Source organism: Rhinolophus sinicus, chromosome 4, assembly GCF_057876585.1.
Source record: "Rhinolophus sinicus isolate RSI-liver-muscle chromosome 4, RSI-T2T, whole genome shotgun sequence".
Taxonomy (NCBI): Eukaryota; Metazoa; Chordata; class Mammalia; order Chiroptera; family Rhinolophidae; genus Rhinolophus; species Rhinolophus sinicus.
In genome coordinates, this window is record NC_142504.1 from 18684184 (window position 1) to 18710328 (window position 26145).

Sequence of the window (26145 nt, forward strand, 5' to 3'; positions counted from 1 at the left end):
ATAAGATAAAAATTGTTACCAGAGACAAAGAAGGACACTTACTGTGATAAAGAGTCACTCTAATAAGAAGATATAACAATTACGAATATATATATATATATATATATATATATATATATATATATATATACCTAACAACAGAGCCCAAAACTATAAAAAGCAAAATTTACAGAATTGAAGGGAAACTGACAATTCTACAATATACTTATTCTTCTCCTGTATTCTCCATTTCAATTGGTAGTAGTTACTATTGGTACCCAATTGTCTTTTCTATAGGTCCCATTAAAAATCCTCTAGAGAGTAAGTTTTTGTTTCAGCAGGCAATCAACCCATTTAGGTTCAGACTAAAAATTCTATCTTGCCTTCTTTGAGTAGTAATCCCAATATTAATCCATTTTCAAAGACTTTGTTATACTGTTTGGGTCTGTCCACCACATGCAGGGAGTCAGGTGGTAGTTTATAAAATAGTTCAGATCTTGAGGCCTCTGCTATGGTTCTTTGGTTCTGTTCTGTGCATGGGCAGCTCTTATGTTGTTACATGGAGAAAATTAGAGCTCACCATCTATAAATCTCTCCAAAATTTCCTTCATGTTTTTCAACCCCCAGGTGTCCCTTTTCATCATTTCTCTGGCCAGAAAGCCAAAATTCTTGAGGCCTCCTGTACCATCATGTATATACACCACAACCTCCATCGCCTTTAGAATAAAATGGCAAGAGAGAAAAATAATGGTGATTCCCCTCACACTCCCTGGTAAACAAGGGCCCCATTTCCTGGTTCCCCTGGCTAGAGATACAGTCTTTTCTCAGGTTTTAGATGCCTGCACTGCTACGGCAGTGCAACCTACAAACAGAGTTAGTTGGTCTTGGAGCACAGGGGCCTCTTCTCCCAGTTCTCTGGCAGGATATACATGGCTTCTCCTAGACCATTTGATGCCTACACCTGCTATTCAGTGAAAGGGTCAAAGCTGTGGAACAACTGAGGGAAGAAACTCACTTGTGTTATGCATTATTGTACAACACTGATTGTGTTAAATTTCTGCAAACTAAAATCGAGATTATCACGGAAGAGGACATATTCTAAAAGAGAGCTAATCTGTCTTCCGTAGAACTCAGCAGGAGTCTGGGACTCAAAATGGTGGGAGAAACACATGGAGCATAAAACAGTAAATTAAAGTCTGTACATGGAACATTAACTCTATTATCAAAAAACTGGGGCAAGATATTTGAGGATTTGTGTTTAAAGAAATGTGGCCTAGCACTTTATTACTGTATTTTGGTAATTAGGTGTCTTCCAGTGTAAGATACAGTGCCCCTATCCAAATTGCCTAAAATAAAAGCCACCAGTTCATAAAACTCCCATAATCCTTCACTTAAACATATTCACCAATCATCACCAATTTGAACAAAAGCCAAGAATTGCTGCACAAGTCAGAAAAGCCTTGATACAAAGAAAAGGTAAGATACAGACAAAAAAATCCTGAAGGAAACATACGTATTAAAATTTTCTAGCTGGAAAACTCAAAAGACTCTCATCAAGCTCCTGCATCCATACAATGAGTAGAGGATGCAATGAAAAAGAAACAATAAAAAGCAAGATGGAATCTAAACTCAATAGACATATTTGAAGATAAGTTAAAGAATCTCTTAGCAAATAAAAGAAAAAGGTAAAAAGACAAGACAAGAAGACAAGGAAAGCTGTAAGATATTTTTAAAAAAATCAACACAGGGAGTCCAGCATACATCTAGTAAGAGTCCAAAAAGAATAGAAAATAAAAAGGAGAGAGTGAGAGTTGAGATGGGGATGGGTGGGAGAGAACCCAGAGCTGACGAGTCCAACCAGTCTGTACAATAAATGAAAACCACTGACTACATACAGAATTATAAAATTAATAGAACATCAAAGGTTAAAACAAAGCTCTAACAATTAAAATTGAATGGTGGCATGTCAAAAGGACAGAGGAGACGATCTAAAACAACTTCCATGGCCAAAGATGGAATGATTTGAGCAGGAAAATAATAATAGTATTGGATTATAACCCCAAAAATACTCACAGTGATATAAATGACCAAAAACCCAAATAATTGGGAAAGAAGGTATAAACCTTCCTTCCACAAGAACTAAAACTAAAAACTGTGCAAGTAATGAGAGAATAGAAAATGATCTTTAGAACACCACAGTAATAATTGCTGCAGGAAAGATATAATGAAGAATGCTAAAAGTGAAACCTTGGTATTTTCTTTAAAGAGAAACAGGATATTTAGGCAGACTCAAAAAAAAAATCTCAAAAATATTTACTAAATTCTTACTAAAAAGTATTTACTTTATATGAAAACTGGTTGTTTACATATGAAGCCACAAAATCTCTGATACTCCTCCAGCCAGAAGGTGGAGCTTACTTTGCCTGCCCTTGAGCGTGGACTGGACTTAGTGATTTGCTTCTAATAAACAGAGGATGGAAAGAATAAAATAACTTCACAGTGGAGATAACCTGGCACACACTATCTTAACCAATTTATCAAGGTTAACGTCACCAATAATAAGACATATTGATATCACATCCTCCCTGATATAATGTGATGAGAAGGGAAATAATGTCTGTGATATTCTTCCCAACAGCAATTCATAACCTCAATCTAATCATGAGAAAATATCAGACGAACCTAAATCGAGGGATACTCTACAGAATACCTCATCCTCAAAAGTGTCATGATAAGAAAGGTCAAGGAAAGAATAAGAAAATTTTAGATTGCAGTAAACTAAGGAGTCATGATGGAAAAATGCAACCTAGTATTCTAGACTGAATCCTGGAACAGAAAAAGTATGTTTGTGGGAAAGTCTGCAGTTTAGTTAATAGTATTGTTCCAATGTTAATTTTTCAGTTTTTTTAAGATATTGTGGTTATGAAAGACGTTAATTTTGGAGGAAGCTGGGTAAACGGAATGAGAACTCTATACTATCTCTGCAACTCTTCCGTAAGTGTAAAATTATGTCAAAATAAAAAGTTACAAATAAATATATCAAGCAAGCAAGCTCTTAAAAGTTGAAGGGGAAAATTAGGTCACCTATAAAAAACAAGAAAAGAGTAACGACAGACTTCTTATTAGTACAACATGCAAGAAGACAACAGAGCAGTGTCATTAATGTTTGGAGTGAATTTTCAACCTAGAACTCTGCATTAGCCAAACCATCAACTAAGCTGAAAAGCAAAATAATGACATTTCAGACAAACTTACTTCCCCATGCATTTTTATAGAAGGCATTTCAGAATGTTTTCCAGCAACCGAGGCAGTAAACTGAGAAAAATGAAGATATGACATCTTGAGAACACTGGCTCCAAACCAAAAGAGCAGGGAAGAAAAGTCTCAAGATTATAGCTGTGCAGAAGCCCTAGAGTGGAAGTCTATGTTTGATCAGAAAGCTGGAGGCCTCTAGGAATGAGGAAAAAATGGATGAAGTTTATACTGTTCTTGAAAAGCTAAAATAAAAGTTGAAATAACAATACAAGGTGGGGGCGGGGGAAGACAATTAGAAACTTCACACACACATTCACACACACACAAACACAGGAAAGAATATGTAATCACAGTACATTGAAGTCATAACATAATTATTGTTCACTAATTTTCAAACCTTAAGAACAAAGCCTATTGAAAAGAGTGTAAGTATTTTAACATTCAGAGAAAGAGAAGGTAGTACAAATTAAGGTGAGAGAAGTGAAGAAATCAAAGGGATGGGGAATGAAGAACAGACATGGTAATATCGTATCACAGAGCAGTGAGTCAAGAGACAATGTCAGGCCTGCAGTTAAAAAAAAAAATTTTTGTTTTGAATGTCATCAGATGGTGCAAAGTGAGGTAAATTCTTAACTCTTAATACAAGAGTTAATAAACAGATAGTATTTAAAATTGATAGATCAATAAATAACAGCATAAGCATATTATTTAAATATATGGCAGCCATCACAGGAAGAATAAAAATGTAGTAGTTAAAAGATTAAATATCGTTTTCTCTGGGGAGAAGCAAAGAGTCACAGGGGTGAGGCAAAGAGTCTCCTCAACACTGTAAGCTCTTCTATATGATTTGATTTTTAAATACCATATGCTTGGAAACTTTTAAAAAATTTATTTTACAAAAAACAAGAAAGTCTGTACTATTTTCAGCAGTGAATAAAAAATAACTCATTTATTAATTCATCGCCAAGGTATTGATGAGGTTCTCCATAGCATAGTGGTTGGATATTAAATTAAACATGGTTCTTGCCATGAATGGTGAAGGCTTTCAATTCAACATATTAAATGTTTAATCAATACTTATTTATGTCAAAAGATGTTGTTTCATATTCTTTTCAACAACTTTAATAAATAATACTTAGAAGTTTCTATATTAAATTTTTAAAAAATACATACACTGATATTAAGCCTAACATTTTTCAGAATAGCATTTAATTAAACACTGAGAGTAAGCTTCAAGTACGTTCAATTCTGAATTATTTAAGCTAGTAGAAAATGATAACGGTGTATATCATTTTTTAAAAAATGCCTCCATATCATTAATCTTTGGTTTTGAAGTGCATGTGTATATAAATCCTTGGATAAATCCGTTCTGTGCATCTGTATGAGTGCGCATGTGTGACAGAGAGGGACCCTAGAAAGTCCCTGTTTCTCAAACAAAATGATGAAATCACAATGTGAGGTTCCAAATTAAAGAAAGCAGGATTTTTCTTCACTTCCCTAATCTGTCTTACTGCTAAGTCAGGGTGGAAATACCACATCACCTCATATTTTTCTAAAACAGAAATCAGCATTGTTATGGGATTCATTTTTAATCACACCATATTGGCCAATATGAATGGTGAGGTGGCATTAGAAGCCCCAATGCAATACCATACAGAAAACTTTTTCAAATTAAAATTCTTAGTTTTAGCATAATGCTAATTAAGGGATTAGGATACTAAGACTCATCTGTGTTACTAATTTTGTGTATATCAAACTAAGTAACCTTTTCCTTATCACTTTTAATAAAATTAACAACTATTTTTTCTTCTCTGAGTCTATTTTCTAGTCTGTTTAATGGAACTGATTTATATCTCAAGTGTTACTGTTTGAACCAAATGAGATAATAATATATCTGAAACATCTGCTATATGGTAGCTGATCAATAAATGTCAGTTCTATTTCGCCTTCTGTCCTACATGTACCTTGGTACAAGTTAAAGTTTAATTCAAAACTCTATCCAAATTATTAATTTATTCAATAATTATTGAGTCCAAAATGTATATTAGACATGTTTAAATAGAGAGGGTCAGTGTTCTATGCAAAAAAAGAAAATTGCCCTACCAGATTCAAGACTTAAATAGGCCTTTGGTAATTCAATCGTGTAGAAACTAACAAACAGATAAAAGTTTAAAAAACAGACAACCCTGAAACTGAGCCACTGTTGAAAGGGACATTAATACCGGGGGTGCCAAAAAAATGTACAGAAGTGGACACTTTGGTCAACGCTGCTCAAGCAGTGGTTTGCCGTAATCAGAAGTGTCTAGACGTGATGGTAACCACTTTGAGCACCTCTTGTAATTGCAGAAGTTAAACATGACTTGTATTCATCTTTTGTTATCGGTATATATTGAATATTACAATTTTAATCCAGTTTTTTCCTTTCTTAAAATGTATATACATTTTTTTTGGCAACCTCTGTATAAGAGAGAGGCCAAATCAATGAAGAACGGGCTATTCAAAAAATGGCCTTCCACATGGAAGTAAAAAGTACATTCCCATTTCATTCCATCATCAAGAAGATTTTGACTGATAAAAGACCAAATTTTTTAAAAAAGAAAAAAAACACCTTAAAGCCATTAGAAGAAAATGTTTTTAGAAACTTGATGATCTTGGAACAAGACAGATTTCATTTTTTAAAAAAGCAAACGACAAAAGAATATACTTAAATATTCTACTTGACTTAATAAAAATGTAAAACTTCCATATGACAAAACATAGCACAAAGACAAAAGACTGGCAACATATGGGAAAACTGCAATATATAAATCAGTAAGAAAAAGGAAAACAACAAAAAGAAAAATGAGCAAAGGAAATAACAGAAAAAGAAATATAAATGACCAATAAATCTATAAAAAGATGCTTAATCTCAGTAAAATTAATCATTTTAGATTGACAACAACTTTCAATGCCTGACACTACTGAGTACTGGTGAACACACAGCAAAGTAAAACCTCTCAATCACTGCTAGTGAAATAGAGATGGTAACAGCCACTTTAGATTCTTTAGTGAGTATCCAACATATACATTCTTTATGATCCAATACTTATACTTCTCAGCCTGTGACCAGCAAAAAACTAGCAATAATCTAAACAGTGTCAAAAATGGATTAATACAGTGTAGTAGTCACGGGACAGATACTGTATAGCAGTTAAAAGAAATACACACATATACATACATATAATTGTGTACATATATATGAACTTGGATAGATCTCAAAACAAGTAAAATTATAATACTGTAATATATCAATTACATAAATCTTCACAGTATACACAAAACAATGTTACATATATATCCATGAACAATATACGTAAGAGTATTAAAACTGTACTATCTATAAACTTTGAGTTCATATAGTAGCTGCTGTCTTTAAGAGGTACCGTTTCCCCGAAAATAAGACCGAGCCAGACAATCAGTTCTAATGCGTCTCTTAGAGCAAAAATTAATATAAGACCTGGTATTGTATGGTGTGGTGTGGTGTGGTATTGTGTGTTGTGTTGTGTTGTGTTGTATTGTATTGTATTGTATTATATTATACCGGGTCTTATAGTAAAATAAGACCAGGTCTTATATTAATTTTTGCTCCAATAATGCTCCGAAAGACGCATTAAAGCTGACTGTCCGGCTAGGTCTTATTTTTGGGAAAACACAGTAGGACAGATGATATCAACTTTATATGATTTGTTTTATTAAAAAAATAACACAATATATAACATATTAACAGTTGTCAATTCTGAGTGAGAGTTGGGTGAGTATTTTGTTCTATTACTCTGGATACTTCAATTTTCAGGATTGCAAAAAAACTAATAAAAGTCACCAATAAGATCATAATTCAACTCTACTCATCTATTTAAATACTGAAAAAAATAATACATGTGAATTCAACATGCTGAGAATACAAGGTAAGTGGAATAAATTCCAGGCCCTGTAATTATGCTTGATAAAACTTACAAAAAAATGGAATAAAATATATCTCAGAAATGAGGTAAAGAATCTTAATCTTAAACATCTTCCATATAATCGCTAAAGTGAATCTCTCTTTTAATTTCCCTATTTCCAATCTGATAGCTAACTATCACTAAAATTTTCATCTGAGCACTGAAAAAATAAGCAAACAGTACAAGTCCTAAAATAAACCAACTAACCTGTATGGGTTCTTCTGTGTCTCTGAAGCTCATCACTTCTTGTGAATCTTTTGCCACAAAACATCCAGTTGCACACAAAAGGTCTTTCTCCAGTATGCCAGCGAAGATGTGCTCGTAGGTGAGATGTTTTGCCATAAACTTTTCCACATCCTTCAATATGACAGATATGCTGTTTCTTTTTTCCTGGTTCATTACTGCCTCTAAAAAAATAAAAAACCAAACATTAATTACACACTAATAATTATGGAAAAATAAAAGGGAATCAAGGTAATTAAATGACGCTTTTCTGAATGTTTTTTTTTTAATCATGATGCCTTGACTGTAGTAAAAAATCAGAAACATTTCAATTAAAAAAAAAGAAATGGGGTTGTGTACTAAACTCAAAAATGCTATGAAAACACATTAATCTCAGAGTTTATGTTCTGCCATGGACTTCATATTCATTTCTTAGTAAGCTCTTCCCTTGGGGTAAAATAAAACTCTAAGCCTTTTAAGACACTTATAAATTCTTCTCTAAAATACCAAAGGGTGGTATCCCCCCATTTAAAAGTATAAAATTCAGAATTTTAATTTTAGCAAGACAGTGTGACAAGCTCCATGGACCTATACCCCAGTGAAACGGGTGAAAATTATGAAAAGCAAACGAAACAAATACCATTTAGTCCCTGGATATGGCCCTTGGCGCATGCGGCAAATAAACATTCATTCATGAAAACCAAATAGAACTTGGTATGAGCAGCAGAAGAATGGAATTTAAACCAAGACACTCCCTCTCTCCCTCCCCTCTTGCGCGTCCCTAGACCTAGAAACACTGCAGACTGGTGCAGCCAAGAACAGGGCTGCTTCTCCTCTCACCTTCCAGTCGGAGGGTTACCTCCCCAGGAGAGGCAGGACGTCCGCATTTCTCATTCTACTCCCAGCTACCTGTTGCTGAGGCTAAGTTCCAGGTCAGTGCGGCTACAGACAGGGAACACCCTTCTTCCATACAAACCTAACTCCTGAGACACAGGCTCTACCTTGGATAGGGCATGACAAAAATACTGGGGTCCAGATCATTCTTGACCCAGCTCATCTGCAGTTCATGAACCAGAGGTCCTGAAGCAGGGCCTGGTTGGCATCGCCATAGTAGAGGCCTCGCAAGTGCCTGGCCTCACCTTGCCTTGACCTACCTACAGCTGAACAATAGATCATCCCCTTGTGGTTTGAGCTTGGAATGTCCCCTGTCCCAGTTCCCAGTTTTAGAATATTAGCCTGAAACTTATGACTAATACCCTTAGACTTACTGATCACAATCTCTATGGTCTAGCATTCTTTCCAGGCTACTCCCATTCTTGTCCCTGGGAGAAGCACGTTGCCAGAGGGAAAGCTCCATGCAGACCCCCAGAACCGCCGGATTTCCCCTTAAATATCCTAAGCCGCTCTGAGAATGTTAAAGCAGTTTTTGAAGGCATTAACCTGCGGACTTCTCAGATCACCGGTGCTCTGACAATAAACATTTATCCTATAATATTTATCATATATCCTATGTCAGTCTACTGAACGGTGCAGGCAGCACAAGCCCCGGACTTGGTTGCCTTCCGGTTTCAGTCCCAAGCCAGGAAAGGCAGCCAAGAAAACCTAAGGCTACTGCTGCCTGCCCCTCATCCCAAGCCCCCTCCCCACCGCCACGAAGTGCTCAGCACCTAGAGCACGGATGTCCTTTATAGAGAAATGGGCCAACTGTCTCAATCCCCAGTTCAAGAGCTGACACAGATTTGGGCCAGAGGGAGAGCACGCCATAAAACAGAGCTCCAGATGCCTCCCCCGACACCCAATGACTTCATTTGCAACAAAGTGTGGAGAAGTTTGAGCCTCAGGGAGACTCTTAAAAACAGTGGAGATTGTTGCAAAAGGCCAAATGGGAAGAGACTAACAGATTCATTGGAGAAATAGGCTAAACTACGGGCTGGCTTAGGCTGACAGAGAAGCCAGAAAAGAGGCAGCTGGGAGGAGCGTTCCAGGGTCAGAATAAATCCCAAACACAGACCTAGTGGTCCAGCACTTGCACTTAAAGGAATCTGACTGGATCAGTCTGTGAAGGAATATATGCTCCAGGGCATTGGTGAAAACAATAGAGCAATCAGCTGGCAATGAGTGGACTTGAACAGCTGGGTGTGGTCAGGGAAAGAGACAGTCACCAAGATCCCTGCCAAAACCACTGTCATCCCAGAGTCTCCATTAGAATACTGGTCTGCATTCATGAAGGAGCACCGTGCTTCATACTGGGGGGATATTGAGGGGTGTGGGTCTATAAAATAATCTAGTCAGTCAATAAATAAACAAAACAACAAGAAACTGGGGGTGGGGGATGGTAGGGGGGCAGTACTAAGAGTTGCTATATTATCTAAACTGTGCAGTTTCCAACCAAAAATTATGAGATGCAAAAAAAACAACAAACAAACAAACAAAAAAAAAAACAAAACAAGTGTGTGACCCATACACCAGAAAAGCAGCAGGGAGGAGAAACTGCCTGTGAGAGCAACCAGATTTAACAAGACTTAAAAGTTTCCATTTGTGGTGACAGAGCCCCAGAGAGTAGTTTACAGGCTCTCGGCCTCATGTGGAAGGGTGCTGGCTCGCGTAGTGGATGGCCGTCGGCTGGGGCTGGTTGGCCGTCAGCTGTAGCCAGTTGGCCAACTGGCTGCTAATATAACTGCTGCGGCTACAGAGGAGAGCTGAGGATTGCCGAGGAGAGCCGAGGAGAGGAGCAGAGTCGAGGAGAGTCGTCGGTCGGTTGGCAGAAAACGGACAGCAGGTCGTACGTCCAGTGAACCCAGCCTCCAGTGAGACCATAGTGGTATGACTCCCCTACCTATGGCTCCGTGGGTGTTCCTTTTTGGCCTCACCATATCCTGTGTTCTTATGTGGGGAGCGGGACCAGAGACCCCGCAGGCTACCCCGCACGACACCATTATTAATATGTTCAAAGAACTAAAGGACACCATGATTAAAGAAGCAAAGCAAGGTATAATGACCATGTCATATCAAATAAAGAATATCAATAGTTAGAAATGGTTTTAAAAAGAACCAAGTGGAAACTCTAGAGATGAAAAGTACAACTGAAACGAAAAATTCGGTAGAGGTATTCAAGAGAAGGAAGAAATAGAGCAGGGGCGGCAGGATGGCTCAGTTGGTTAGAGCGAGAGCTCTGAACAGGATTGCCGGTTCAATTCCCACATGGGATGGTGGGCTGCGCCCCCTGCAACTAAAGATTGAAAACAACGACTGGACTTGGAGCTGAGCTGCGCCCTCCACAACTAGATTGAAGGACAATGACCTGGAGCTGATACGCCCTGGAGAAACACTCTGTTCCCCACATTCCCCAATTAAAAAAAAAAAGAAAAAAGAAATACAGCGGTTGAATATAGATCAACAGAGATTATGCAATCCAAAAACAGACAAGAGAAAGAACAAAGAAAAATGAATTGTGTCACAGAAATGGTAGGGGAGGGCAGGGCGAAAGGAGAGAAGGGGAGGAGAGGAGAGAGAAGAGAGGAAAGGAGATTGAGAGCAGAAAAAAATATTCAAAAAAATAAAGGCTGAAAACATGTTGAAGAACATTATTCTGCACATGCAGGAAGCTCAAGCAACTCCAAGTAGGATAAATGCAAAGATTCACAAATAGACACTTCATATTAAAACTCTTGAAACATAAATAAAAGGACAAAATCCTGAAAGCAGCAAGAGAAAAATGTCTTCTTACTTACAAGGGAAACCTACCAGGATTTAAAACCGACTTCTAAGCAGAAACAATGGAGTTTAGAAAACAGTGGGAAAACATTCAAAATACTCAAACCAAAAAACTTCAAACAAGAATCTTATATCCAGCAAAATAAAGATATTCCCAGATAAATGAAAACTGACAGAATTTGTTGCTAGCCGACCTGCTTTGAAAGAAATACTACTGAAGGAAGTTCTTCAGGTTGAAAGCAAATGAACCCAAAAAGTAATTCAAATGCAAACAAAGAAACAAAAGAGCACCACCAATGGTAATTATGTAAGTATAAAGAACAATATAACTGCATATTTATTCTCTTAGCTGATTTAAAAAGCAATTTTATAAAACAATATGTATAAAATGTATTGTTAAGCCTATAACATTATAGAAATGCAATATATGTAATATCTTTGCCAATAATAGCACAAAAGAGGTGGATAGGAGCAAAGCTGTATTGGGCTAAGGAAATGACTCGATGGGAACAATTCACAAGAACAAATAAAGAGAACTAGTAGTGATACGATAACATAGGAAAAGCTATATATACTTGCTTGCCTTCTCTCCACTTGTTTAAAAAGATGTAAAATTATATAAAGTAATAATTATAACAATGCATTGTTGGGTTTGTAATCCTTATTGATGCATAACAATACCACAAAAAAAACGTAAATGAATAGACCTATATAAGGGTAACCTTTCTATAACTCACTGGAATTAAATTACTATAAATCTTACACTGATTATCTATTAAGATGTACACTGTAACGCCTAGAGCAACCACTAAGGAAATAAAATAATAGTGAAAAAGTCATTAATTAAATTAGAATGCTAAATTACAAATTAAAATGCTAGCTATATTATATTCACACACTGCAGAAGAAAGTGAAGGAGGAATAGAGGAATAAAAAAAAGAAATGACATGGAAAACAAGTAAAATGGTGGACTTAAATTCAACTACATCAGTAACATCAAATGTGAATGGATTATACAATCCAATCTAAAGGCAGATTTTCTCAGATTGGATTTTTTAAAAAAACAAGATCAAACTGTATGCTGTCTACAAGTAACACACTTTACATTCAAAGATACAAAGAGATTGAAACAAAAACTGCAGAAAAAGGTTATCATGTGAACAACTACCACAAGAATGCTGGAGTGGCTACACTAACATCAGACAAAACAAAAGATGTTACTAGACATAAAGAGGGAGCTTTGATAAGAATAAATGGGTCAATCCATCAGTAAGACATAACAATTATAAATATACATGCACATACACAAGAGTAACAAGACAGCACCAAAAAAGACGAAGTAAAAACTAACAGAAATGAACGGAGAAATAGACAATTCAACAATAATAGTTGGACATTCAGTACCGGTACTTTACTTTCAATGATATTTTCATAGAACAAAAACAATTCTATGCCAATCACTTAAAAAATTTAGATATGATGGACAATTTCCTAGAAAGACACAAAGTACCAAAACTGACTCAAGAACAAATAATAATAAAAAAACCCGTAATAAGAGACTAAATCAGTCAGTGCCAAAAAACTACCCATGACCATAAAAATGAAATCTTACCATCTGAGACAACATGGATGGACCTGGAAGGTGTTAGGCAAAGTGAAATAAGTCAAAGATAAATACCGTATGATCTGACTTATATATAGAATCGCAAGAACATTTTAATACATGAACAACAGAAACAGATGCAGGGAACAAGCTGATGGTTGCCAGATGGGAGTGGAGTTGGGTGGTGGGGTGAAAAAGGTGAAGGGATTAAAAAGTACAAATTGGTAGTTATGAAATATTCATGGGATGTAAAGTAAGGCATAGGGAATATAATCAATAATGTGGTGATGACTATGTTTGGTGCCAACATAACATATTTGACTATGTTGACTAGGTGGGTACTAGTCAGAGGGATCACTTCATCAATTATATAAATGTCTAACCACTATGCTGTACTTCTGAAACTAATATAAAATAAACTAAACATCAACTGAATTGAAAAATTTAAAAGAGGGGGAGGAAGGTGAAGGGGAATAAGGGATTTAAATTTCCAGGTATAAAACAAATAAGTCATGGGGATGTAATGTACAGCATAGGGAATATACCGTATTTTGTCATGTATAACGTTTGGGTACTTTTTTGACCAAATTTGTGAGGGAATAATAAGGATGCGCATTATACATGGGTAGTACTAATTCCGTATCTATATAAATGTTTTTAATTCTTTTATTTATGCTTATGAGTTAAAAGTGTAACTCTACAAACCAATAACAATATCCGTATGCAAAATAGTACCCTGGAATACAATCATCAGTTTTGTTGAACTTATGAACTTGCAATGAGAAAGAGTTCTTAGCCTTCAATGATGCATAAGTATCGCAAATATATTACCGGTACATAAAATTTCTTGTACCTTGTATCTGTTCTTGTGTTTTGTAATTATTTATTATATAAAATTTCTTGTACCATAATATGTTAAAAAATAAATGCTAAAATTCCTTTACAATAGAAAGTAACAACACAAAAAACAAGCACCTGAAATGTAAACAAACAAAAATTTGAATTGAAAAATTAAAATGAAAGATTTTATTTTTTTTGCAAGTTTGGGCCAAAAACGTGGGTGCGCATTATACACAGCAAAATCAGTAGTCAATACTATTGTGATAGCGTTGTACATCGTCAGACGGTTGCTGGACCTATCATGGTGATCATCACTTCTTCAGGTATATAAAGGTTGAATAACTATGGTGTACACTTGAAACTAATATAATATTGTATGTTAGCTATATTTTAATAAAAATCTTTTTTAAAATTATAGCACAGTATTTTGCAGTTGTAGCTGTAAACAAGATAAACTTGACAGGAATTCAACCAGGTAAGCGTAGCCAGCTGCAAAAAAGAAATCAATGTTAATTAACCAATCAAATAGTGTATATAAGCAATGGCTAAACCTCCCTTCTGGGAGACAGAGCTTTGGATGTGAATCCCATCTCCTTTACTTGCTGCAAGTAAATAAAACTATTGACCAAAAAAAACACACAACAATAACATGAGAAAAGCCAGACAGCTTCACTAGTGAATTCTTTTAAAAAATAAAACTGGAGGGAACACTTCCCAACTAATTATATGAGGCCACTATTACCCTTAACAAACAACTACAGACCAATATCTTTCATGAACACAGATGCAGAAATCCTCACCAAAATACTAGCAAACCAAATCCAGCAACATATAAAATATAAACCGTGACCAAGCCGGATTTAACCCCATGAATGTAAAAGTCCTTTAACACCAACAATCAATTAATATAATATACATATTGACAGAATTAAACAAAAACATGACCATCTCAACAGATGCAGAAAAGCTTGGACACAATCCAACACCCTTTCAAGATAAAAATATTCAACACAGTAGGAACAGAGGGTGCTTCCGTAACTCAATTAAGGGCATATATGAAAAACCCAGAGCTAATATCATACATAATGGTAAAAGACTAGATGCTTCTCCCCTAAGATTAGGAACAAAAAAGTGATGTCCACTTTCACCACTTTCATTCAACATGTACTGTAGGTTCTGGATAGAACAATTAAGTGAGAAAAAGAAATCAAAGTCATCGAGAATGGAAAGGACAAAATAAAATTGTCTCTATTTGCAGATGACATGGTCTTACATATTAAAAACCCTAAGGAATCTACTGAAAAACTATTAGGACTAATGAAAGAGTTCAGCAAGATTTCAGGATACAAGATCAATATACAAAAATTAATTGTATTTTTATACATTTGCAATGAACAATCAAGAAAACAGTTCCATTTTCAACAGCTCAAAGAAAAAATATTCAGGAATAAATTTAACGAAAAAGCGTAAACCTTATACTCTGAACACTACAAAACAGTGTTGAAAGAAATTAGAGAAGATCTAAATAAACAGAAAAACACATACCACATATACAGAAGACTCAATACTGTTAAGTTGGCAATATTCTTAAACTGATCTAAAGATTCAATGCCACCCCATCAGAATCCCATCTGCTTCTTTGTAGAAACTGACAAGTTGATTCTAAAAATTCACATATTGCAAATGTCCCTGTAGAGGCAAAACAATACTGAAAAAGAATAACAAAGTTGGAGGACTCATACTTCTCAATTTCAAAAGTTATTACAAAGCCAAAGTAATTAAGACCAAGCGGTACTGGCATAGCTAGATATATAAATCAATGGAATAGAATTGAGAGTCCAGAAACAAACCTATGTGTCTATGGTCAACTGATTTTTAACAAGGATGCCATGACCATTCAATACATGGGGAAAGGACAGTCTTCTCAACAAATGGCGTTGGATAAAAACTTACCTCACACCATATAAATAATTTAACCCCAAACTGATAAAAGACCTAAAGGTAAGAGCAAATGCTATAAAACTCTCCCAAGAAAATTAGGAATCTTTGTGACCTCAGATTTGGCAATGGATTCTTAGATATGACATGAAAAGTAGAAGAATGCTAATACATGCTATAATATGGATAAACCTTGAAAACATTATGCTAAGTGAATGAAACCAGTCATATTACTATATGACTCCATTTATATGAATGTTCAGAATAGGTAAATCTATAGAGACAGAAATAATTTAGCGGTTGCCTAGAGCTGGGAGGGCTGGGAAATGGGGTAGGTGGTGGCTAAAGAATACAGTTTCCTTTGGGGGGGTGACAAAAATGTGTTAAAATGAATTGTGATGATGGATGCACAACTCTGAATATATGAAAAACTGAAATGTATACTTTAAACGAGTGAAATGTATACTTTAAACGAGTTTTATGACAATAAAGTTTAAAGTTTACATGATAAATGAAAAAAGTAAACCATTAAAAAAAGCACAAGGTACAAGGTAGAGGACCACTGAAATCCCCTTCCGAGAATAGCTCAATTTAATCTGATTCATAACAATATTATATCTCAACTTCTGGACTACAAAGCTAGTGATGTTCTAATGATCAAAGTACCCAGCCAATGGCGTGGTCGTAACTATTTTATGCCCTCGAGAGAGACAAAGTTGGTGACAGCATTTACCTTCCTTCTCCTTCCCTACAATTAGGACAGGAACAGGCCACTCTCCGAAGCCTCTTGCCAGGCTGTACCTCTTGATCAGAAGCTTGCTGGCCTTGCTGCAAATGCACTTGTGTGAGTTGGTCAGGACTAACAGCACCTATCGTTGCATTAGCAATGCCTCCCACTGCTACAGTTACAGGAGCTATCGTAGCTTGTTGGACTTTTACTCCATCTTGTCCTTGCTGCTGACCTAAAAATGGAGGGGGAAAAGAATATTATAATGGTTTCTATTCCTCAAGAAAAGATTAAAGAAAAAAATTCCATGTGGACATTTTAAAGCTACTGTATTTGTTCTGATATAAAATCTATGTAAAGTACAAAAGCAAAGGGATTAATGATTTTATACTCTGTCAATCCTCCTAAAACATAATAGTCTTACTTGAGTAGCTCAGGCTGCCTCTCTTCTGGTTGGTGGGACCACATACATAAACATTTAACCCTCTTGTGGCTTAACTTCTCCATCGTAAAATGAAGATAATAATACTTGCCACCTACCTACCTCCCCGAAGTGCTGTGAGGATTCATGAGACATTATTTGAAAAGCACTTTGAGATCCTCAGATGAAAGATGCTATACAAATACATAGCATTATTATTACCGTTTCCACAGTAAGTGGCGTATCTCAGTCACTCCAAGAAAATGAATGAAAAGTCACTAAAAGGATTAGGTTTTACGAACATTTCTCCTTCTTAAAATACTTCAAATTTAAGCAAACATCTCTTTACTGATGAGTCTTTTTTCTTATACACATTGAGTTAAGTAAGTTTTTTTAAAATGCAAAATCACCCATGATTATCACGTATGGTTACTATCTTCATAAAACACATTCAGGACATTATACTTTGGTCACTCCTGTTATAAAGCTTAGACTTCACCTCTCAGGTTAGCACATATACCAACCTGGCTTCTTCTTAGGGGAAAATGTGATAACTAATACATAATAGCTGTTTCCATGACTTAGATGGATCCTGAAGCACACGACTATGCCTTATAATTAATTACCCTTTCTTTTAACACCTCTGCTTTTCAGGCGTGGGGATGTTAAGCATGTGAATGGACAGAAAAGAAAATAGCTCTTTATGAAGGAATGCTCCCACCTCAGAGAGTTGATATAGATTAAATAAGTTAAATTTTACAAACCCCTTATCACAGTGCCTGGCACAGAACTGTTCACTATATGTTAGCTATTACTACTACTAATTCCACCGAGTTGGGTGGCAATACAAGAATAAAATATGGTAACAGAAATAAACATGTGAGTACTGCGTATCAAAAAGGGGCTGCATATGTAGTACCTTAAACGTGTAACAACCAAGAAGAAACAATAAAAATTAGCAAGTGAGAAAATAACACATATTTTCTAAATAAAATTAAACCTCGGCCTCTGCCAACCAAAGTCAACCTCACCCTCTGTGTATTCACAGCACTCAAACCTTTGGTAGCACCGATAACTCTAATACCAATGAAAAATAGATACTGTGTCACTGCTTTAGTAAGGATACAGATTTTAGTTCTTCTACTGAAGTTTAAATTTTGGTTGATCTTTGAATTAACAAGGTGCGGTGGGTAAAGCAAGGCAAGGTAAGTCCTAAGTTGTGAATTCATGTCCCCTTCGGTAACCGTGTACTTAGAAATCCCGTTTCCTTATTTCTAATAATGCTGCTGACCTCCCTCAAATTCCTGTCTCTTATCTACCTTAAAAAGTTGCTTATGGAGTGATTCCCCCGATCACTATATTGTTTTGTACACCTGAAACTATTTTTTAAAAAAGTGAAAAAAGAGTTGTTTATAAAGATCAAGTTGATTTCTGGGGGCAGCCAGATGGCTCAGTTGGTTAAGAGCGCGGTGCTCTTAACAAGGTTGCCGGTTCGATCCCCACATGGGCCACTGTGAGCTGCACCCTCCACAACTAGATTGAAACAACTACTTGACTTGGAGCTGATGGGTCCTGGAAAAACACACTTAAGTAAAATAAAAGTTATAAACATCAAGTTGATGTCTTAGTGGGTAAAGACTTTGTAAGTTGTAAAGTGATACATAAATGTAAAGTATAATGCCTCATTGCATTGTTTGAGCACATAGGAATTTTTTTTTACACATCCAGTAAACCCAGATGCCTTAAGGATGACCTTGGCTAAGCAAACTATTCAAACTACTTGTATATCTGGAAGCACAGTGATACACATACTCAGTTTACCACAAAAACATGCACTGCTAGAAACAGAAGTTCTTTCTGAACCAGCACTATACACGGTCTTGTTTTTTAAAGTCTTTATAGCACGGTCCCTATGGAGAAGCAGGAAATTTAAGTTAGCAAGTATTCTTTATATCCCCTGACGTCACGAGTTATTTCTGGCTATAATTCTTCCAGCTACTTCATACAACAGCTGGCCATTCCTTTCAGGATGCAATGATATTTACGATAGCCTTCATGTCAAAAAACTGCTAGGGATCCCTAGCTGATCATTCGCCTCGGATCCCTTGGCCATTTCCTCAGGCCTCCATACTGTGAGCATTTATCTGTTCAATGCCTAAACACTGCAATGAATGATATTCAGCAAATGATATTTGAATGTATATATTTAAGCCTGACAACTCTCTTGACTTCTTTACCTAGATGTCCCAGACAGTTCAGGTTCAACACACCTCAATACTCCTTTTCTCTCATTTCCACGGTTACCAGTCAAGTACAAGCCACCACCCTCCTTACCAAGGCCCTGTTCAAGTTGAACTCTACCAGCCTCTCAGACCTCATCATGTAGTGTGAGCCTCTCCCCCTTGCTCACTATGCTCCTGATACACTGGGCTTTTATTCTGGCCCTCAAATAAATCAAGCTCATTTCCTTCTTTGGGCCTTTGCACACACTCTCCAGGCTGGGTGGGGATGCCTTTGCACCCAGATACTCACAAAGCTGACTCCTTAGTAATATTCTGCTCTCAGTTCAAATCTCTCCTCTTTAGAAATGTCATTCCTGACCACATCATCTAAAATGATTCCCTTTAATCCATTTCTATAGCATCGCCAAGTTATGCCTTCTTTTCTTTAAATTATCCTTTTATTATTGTTTTCTGTCTTTTCCTCTCTTCTGAATGTTGAGTATCCTGAGAACAGGGACATTGCCTGTGGTTGTTCACTGCTGTATCTCCAATATGTGGAACAGTGCCCAACATACAGTAGCCACTTAATAAGTTTAATAAAATTTAAAAATGAATGCACCTTCAAATCTTGCTTCTATTAATGTTCCTGTTTTGGTAAATGCTATTACTACTCTCCTTATTACCCACACTCAAAACCCTAAAAAGTCAACTTTTAGGCTACTTGTCCTTTACTAATTATATCCATGTGACAGCCAAGTTAAAAGGTACAGAAGAGCATAACAGCTCTTGCATCCATCTCATCTTTCTGTTGTCAGGACAATCACCCTGGTCCACGTCGGTCCTTGTTACTTTGGGCCTTTACCGGCCTAAATGAGGGCCCATGCCACCTAGCTCACCCTTCAAACTGCTGCCAGAAAATTTTTTAAAATGCTGTTCTGATTACTTCACTTCCATGCTCACTAACTTTCCATTGTCCCCTGTTGATCAAAGTCTGGTATTCTAAGGACTCCAGCACCAGGACTTGGCTCCTGGCTCACAGACTTTCTCCTAATGGCTGGGTCCAATGTGCCTTTTCTCAGCGAGCAGCACTACAGGATAGTTGCTCCACTGACCGCGCTGTCCTTGAAAACTGACTGAGCTAACGCGCTTTTCCGGTGAGCTCCTTTTATCAGCATTGAAATCTAAACCTACCGTCACATTCTTCAAAGATTTAACTACACTGGTTGCCTTTACTCCTCATTTCCCACTTTCTCCTCAAACTTCTGAAATTAGGAGTCCAACCCATCACTCTGCTAAAATCATGACAGCACTAACAATTCCTTTGCTAGGAAACTCAAAGATGGTCTTCCCTTTGACCTTATTTCACCTCTCTGGAGCAACTGCAGCTGCTCATCTCACTTTCTTCCTGCAGGGTCCCCTTCCTTGCGTTTCTGATACTACTCCCCCTGGTGTTCCTCCTACTACTCTGACCACACCCACATCAGCGTCTTTCCTGGGCTACTCTTCAAGGTTCTGACTTCTCTTATTCTAACTCTCTCCTTGGGTTATCTCATCCACTTTCATAACCTTTACTACTATATGTATATAGTAGTAAAGCTGTCGTCTCCCAAATCTACCTTCTGCTCAAATACCTCTCACGAGTGTCAAACTCTTAATGTCATCTGCCAGGAAACATCTCCACCCAGATTTCTCAAAGGCAATCCGTCTAGAAATCAGACAGGTCATCCCATTTTCCTACACTAGCTCTTTGTCACTGCCCAAATGGAAGTCGTTCTTGAATCCCCTCCATCTCTTTCATCCACCACCACAACAATAACAATAGCTATCATTTTATACTTTACTGGGTGCCTCACGTATATTACTTTATTAACTCCTCACGTCCCTCTGCGTTGAGTATTGCTGTCCCAATTTTAAGTTGAGAACGCTGAGGTTCACAAACACGTAAGGTCACAGAATAGCTAAGTGACAGCTGGAACTTGAACCCAGTTCTAGATGACTTCAAAGGCTCCTCTTCCCACTACATGTATTACTCATGCTGATCAGTAGTCCTTATTGAGTCTAGCTCTTCAGAACCTCTCAGATGTGTGCATGTTCTCCATCCCTGTTGCCTGTGTGCGTTAGGACAGGTCCTTACCACCATTACACCAGCTCTGCCCTTTCCAATCCCCACACTGCACGTACAAATCCAGTGCCCCCCAAAAATCAATGGGCCCTCGATGCATTCGCAATGTCAACATTTCTTAGCACAGTATGCAAAGCGCTTCATAATCTACCTCTTGCTTACTTTCATAACTTCATCTCTTGCCACTCCGCCTTCATTCCCACTGTCAACATGAGCTCCTCATGTATTTCCTTTAATGTTCCATGCCTGATTGTTTCTGGGCCTCTGAATACTGTAGCTGGAATCTAACCCATTCTCCCATTCCAAAGCTCCCTCTCTCTTGATCTGACAAAAGCCAACTCATCTTAAAGAAATTGGTGCACGTGTCATTCCCTGTGGGAAGTTTTCCTGATAAATGCCTTTCTAAATCTATCTCAGATATCTCTTTCCTAGTTTCCAATATCCTCTGCATAATCTTATCATCTCAATGGACAAACTATATGGTGAATTCACACTACAAATGCCTGCTTGTCTTTCCAATTAGATGGCATATTGTTGTCTTTGAGGAACTAAGTACATCTCCCTTTGTTTTCCATCCCTAAAAGTATCCTGCCTGGGTATGTTAAGACTGATGAACAAATGATTGGGCCCCTGTGGTAGCGGATGCTGTCTCAGTGTTGAGCTAAAATTATGAGTATAGGAATTTCTCCTAAAGTGTGACAGTTTTTACAGAATGAATTGGATATAGCGTAACTTATTAACTAGACAATGAAATGCACATTACTGAGATCACTACTAGTTATAATTCAATCAGGAAAATTAGGACTGAAATAAAAAATAAGCACAGGGAAAAGCTGTTACATTGAAGAAGCAGCTGGCTTGTTGGAATGACTTTGTGTTCAATTTTTCAAGTAAAAATTGATGATAAAGATGTTAAAGATGTTAAAAATATATAAGAAGCTATGCCAATGATAGTGCTGGTCATAATGGGAAAGATTAGTCATTATAGAAACAGTGTTTTTATAGTCATAGAACACCTTCAGTATTGAAATGTCTGGAAGAAAACCGTTATTTATTAATGCTCTTCTAAAACTATACTCTCTAACCTCTCTCTTACCACTGAAACTGTTTTATAACATAATTTTATAAATAACTCAAAATTTCTTGGTAATGTAACCTCTTCCTTCCATGCTGCCAGAGTTAAAAAACACTCCAAGGCTGCTTACAGAGACCAAGCCATCTTTCTTATTTCTTTGTTTTGTTCTGTCTCCCTTTTTCAAATACAGAAACTGGGCCAAGGGTAATTGGGGGCAGTTGGTTAGTAGGTGGCATATTAGATTGCTAGATACTCAGCAACACTAGAAGGGGTATTCAGGAGAAATTCTGTTTCTTGCATATTTTCCTTTAGCACCAGCTGTAGTGGTCCTTTGCCCAATACAGTAGTAAGATCTGAGAACTGTATTTAAGCTAAGAGGAAGAAGAGAAAGCAGATTTGACTAAAGGAAGATAGTATTTTCCATACAGACTAACCTAGTTCTCTGGATTTTTGAGGAAGAGGACCCCTAAGCCAATTCTTGACTTGAATTTCAGTACACTTAACTACGAGACCTCAGGGATTGGATGAATTAGAATTTGAGTATTCTTGGTTTCTCTAATCAGATACCATATCATTCTATCACAGTATTAATCAAATTATTTCTAACAAAAGCTGCTCAGGACAGAGGACCTCTGTGTGTTTTTTGTGTCCTTTGGCTATCAAAGTTCCTAGCACACTGGAAGTATTCAATGAATGTTTCTTAAATAAAGTGAATGGTAATCTAAAATGCACATAAACACAGAAGATTACTTACAAAAGTAGGTCAGCAATAGATCACAGGACTACTAGATGATTCCCAGCCTGCAAAAGACATGCTACATAGGTGGCAAGACAGTAAGACATGGACACTTCCCACAATCACAATTCTGCTCTGCTTCACTGATCTGGAATTCAGATCACTTAGGAGTATGTTCTAGAGTATAAATCACAACCTGCCACTGAAACTACTGTTTCTGTTCTGTCAGGTATCAGATTTATCCTATAACATGTGTTACCCACATTCAACAATAACTGTTTTGAATAGTATTATAAAGTATACTTTTTAAAAAGTACAACTAAACTTGCCACTTAATAAGGGAATGGGATAAGATTTCTCCATTTCCACTTATTTTGAAGAAGGTAAATACAGCTTATTATCTCACACACACACACACACACACACACACTTTTTTCCTTCTAATGTTAACAATGTATGATCACCATAGAAAAGTATGAAGGGGCAAATAAAATTATCCATAGATTATCACTATTATTATCATTTTGGTATATTTGCTCCTAATCTTGTTCCATGCATTTTGATAATGACGCAATTCTACTACATAAACAATTCTATGTCTGCTCTGTATTTATTTACTAAATACTTCCAAGTTACTATAAATTCTTTTAAGATAATATAATGGTTGCACAATATTCCATCATATGCTATACCATAATTTATAAAAATTACCCTAGTATTAGTTTATTTTGAAACACTCATTACTGGTAACATAAAAGCTATAAATAATGAGCAACTTGAACAAAAACATTTTTCCTTATTACTTGCAAAGAAGAGTCCTAGAAGTGAGATTACTAGGTCAAAGAATATGAAACACTGATAAGACTTTACATACAGATTACAAAATTATAGTAGATAAATATATGTGTGTGTGTGTGTGTGTGGAGAGAGAGAGAGCTGCATTAATTTGTATTTCTACTAAATGTATGTGTACAAAGAAATTCAGTAAGATTTTTAAAAAATTAGTAGACAAAAAAATTGGTATTTCACTGTGATTTTTAATGGAAGTGATTCTACTCTCACTTCTAATATTCTATATATCCTGAAGGTATAAGCCAATGAAATAAGATAAAGAATAGATCTATGTAAGGAAAAAAACTTCAGAAAATCAGAAAGTTTTTAGAGTAAATAAGACATTTCAGCAAGATGACCAAATACAAGAGCAACTAAAAAAACAAGTTTCCTTCTATACCAACAAATTCACAAAGTCAAAGAAAAGATATTCCATGTACAACAGAAACAGTAACCACAAATACCCAAGGATCAATCTAATTAGAAATGTTGAGGAAGAAGATTTAATAAAGGACAGAAGACCCGAATAGAGAGAAATACATATTCTTATTTGAGAAGAATCCTTATAAATGTGTTAATTTTTCTAAAATTAATCTATATAAAGTGAATGAAATTAGAAATTAATACATTTTCCACAGAACTCTACTAGCTGATTCAACATGTGCAAGATCGGCCAAGACAATTTTGAAAAAGTAGAATAGTACAATAAAGATATGTTAAAAGCCATAGGAATTAAAACAATGTGGTAATGGCTTAAAAGTAGGGTAACAGAACTGAATACAGGGTGTAAAGTAGACGCATGTATGCATGAAAATTTAGTGTATGATAAAAATGACACCCTTGAAATCAGAAGGAAAAGAAGGAAACAAGTGTATTGCCTTGGGATGATTGGCTATCTGGGTGTGCACAGGGGTGAGGGTGGGGCAAAGAAATTAAGATAATCTCACGCCAGTCACAAAAGTAAACTGCAAATAGGCTTGTACTTAAACAACAGCAACAAAACCTAAATGTAAAAATAAAACTCGTAACACAAAAACAACAAAAAAATATTAGAAGAAAATACAGAATAAACACAGGATCTTTTAAACAAGACCCCAAAACAAAAGACAAAATACTGATAAATTTGACCATTATCAGAATTTAAAATTTCTTAAGACAAGTATACAACTCCACCTATCAACTGCTTAGATCAAAATCTTCGAGGGTAGCTCAGTTGGTTAGAGTGTGGTGCTGAGAACACCACGGTTGCCGGTTCGATTGCCACATGGGCCACCGTGAGCTGTGACCTCCTTAAAAAAAAATCTTCGGAGTAACCCTTATTCTTGATTCCTGTCTTTCTCTCATACTCTATTACCCACCTTGCTACCGGCTCCTTCAAAGCAGATCCAGGATGCATTTCTCCACCAGCTCCACTGCTCACCCCTTAGTCCAAGCCACCATTTCCTCTTACTTGATTACTGCCTAACAGGTCTCCCTGCCACCACTGCCCTCCTTTTTAAGTTCATTCTTAACACAGTTCCCAGAAGAATCATTCTAAAACGTAAATCAGATCATGTCATTTTTCTGCTTAAAATCGTACCAAGGGGTCCCATTTCATTCAGAGTGAAAGCCAAAGGCCTTATTCTCATCCACAATGCCCCATATAAACTGGCCACCCCTCACTTCTCCAATCTCATCCCCCAGCTCACTCTCAACTTCAACCACACTGGCCTCTGTACTATTCCTTGAAGACACCAGGCCTGGTCCCAATTTAGGAGGCGTTTGCACTCTGACCTCTGTATCTCTGCCTAGCCATGACCTTTCCCGGAGCATGTGCATGGTCGACTTTCTTCCTTCAAGTCTTTGGTCTAATATTATCTTCTCACTGTGCCCTGCTAATCCTGACTGCCCTATTTTGTTTTAAATACAGCCTCTTGCCCCCAGGAGTCTCATTCCCCGTACACTCTGCTTAATTTTTCTTTTCCATAGACCACCAAAGGATGGATGCACTGCAGTAGTGTTCAACAGTAAAAAATCAGAAACAACCTAAGTAATGTGAATTGGGGAACAGTCGAATAACAGTGCACGAGTTACACAATAGGAACGTTCTATAGTAGTTAAAAAGAATGACAGAAATCTTTATGTACTAACCTAAGATAGACCTCTAAAACATATGGTTGAATGAAACAAAGTCACTGATGTTTACACTGTGATATATACCATTACACATATTATGTATTTCCTACAATGACATTCACATGTAATAAATAAATGGGAAAAAGTCTGAAAGGATATATAACAAACTGATTAAGAATGCTTCTAAAAAGGTGTCTGAGATTGGAGTGTAGTCAGCAGAAGCTTTAGACTTACGTAAACTGGCTGCACTTTTTTTTAACAAGAAAAATGTTTCCATATATTACTAGCATACCTAGAGATTAATTGTAAAAGGAAAAGATGTTCCTAATTAATAGACCAATATGGCATTTTATTATTGCTTTTAT

At 36.6% G+C, this 26145-nt stretch overlaps 1 protein-coding gene across 4 annotated transcripts in view; it reads right to left on the reverse strand.

The window, feature by feature from the left end:
• SP4 (Sp4 transcription factor) overlaps positions 1-26145 on the reverse strand; it is a 69585-nt gene that overhangs the window by 11526 nt on the left and 31914 nt on the right. For 2 of the 4 annotated variants that reach the window (XM_019727489.3, XM_074340832.2), the window contains exons 4-5: positions 16265-16493; positions 7422-7621 (exon numbers count right to left, since the gene is read on the reverse strand). In XM_019727489.3, the coding sequence (XP_019583048.1) occupies positions 7422-7621; positions 16265-16493 (429 nt within the window). The remainder of the gene's footprint in view (positions 1-7421; positions 7622-16264; positions 16494-26145) is intronic. The other 2 variants (XM_074340831.2, XM_074340833.2) reach the window with 1 other exon arrangement.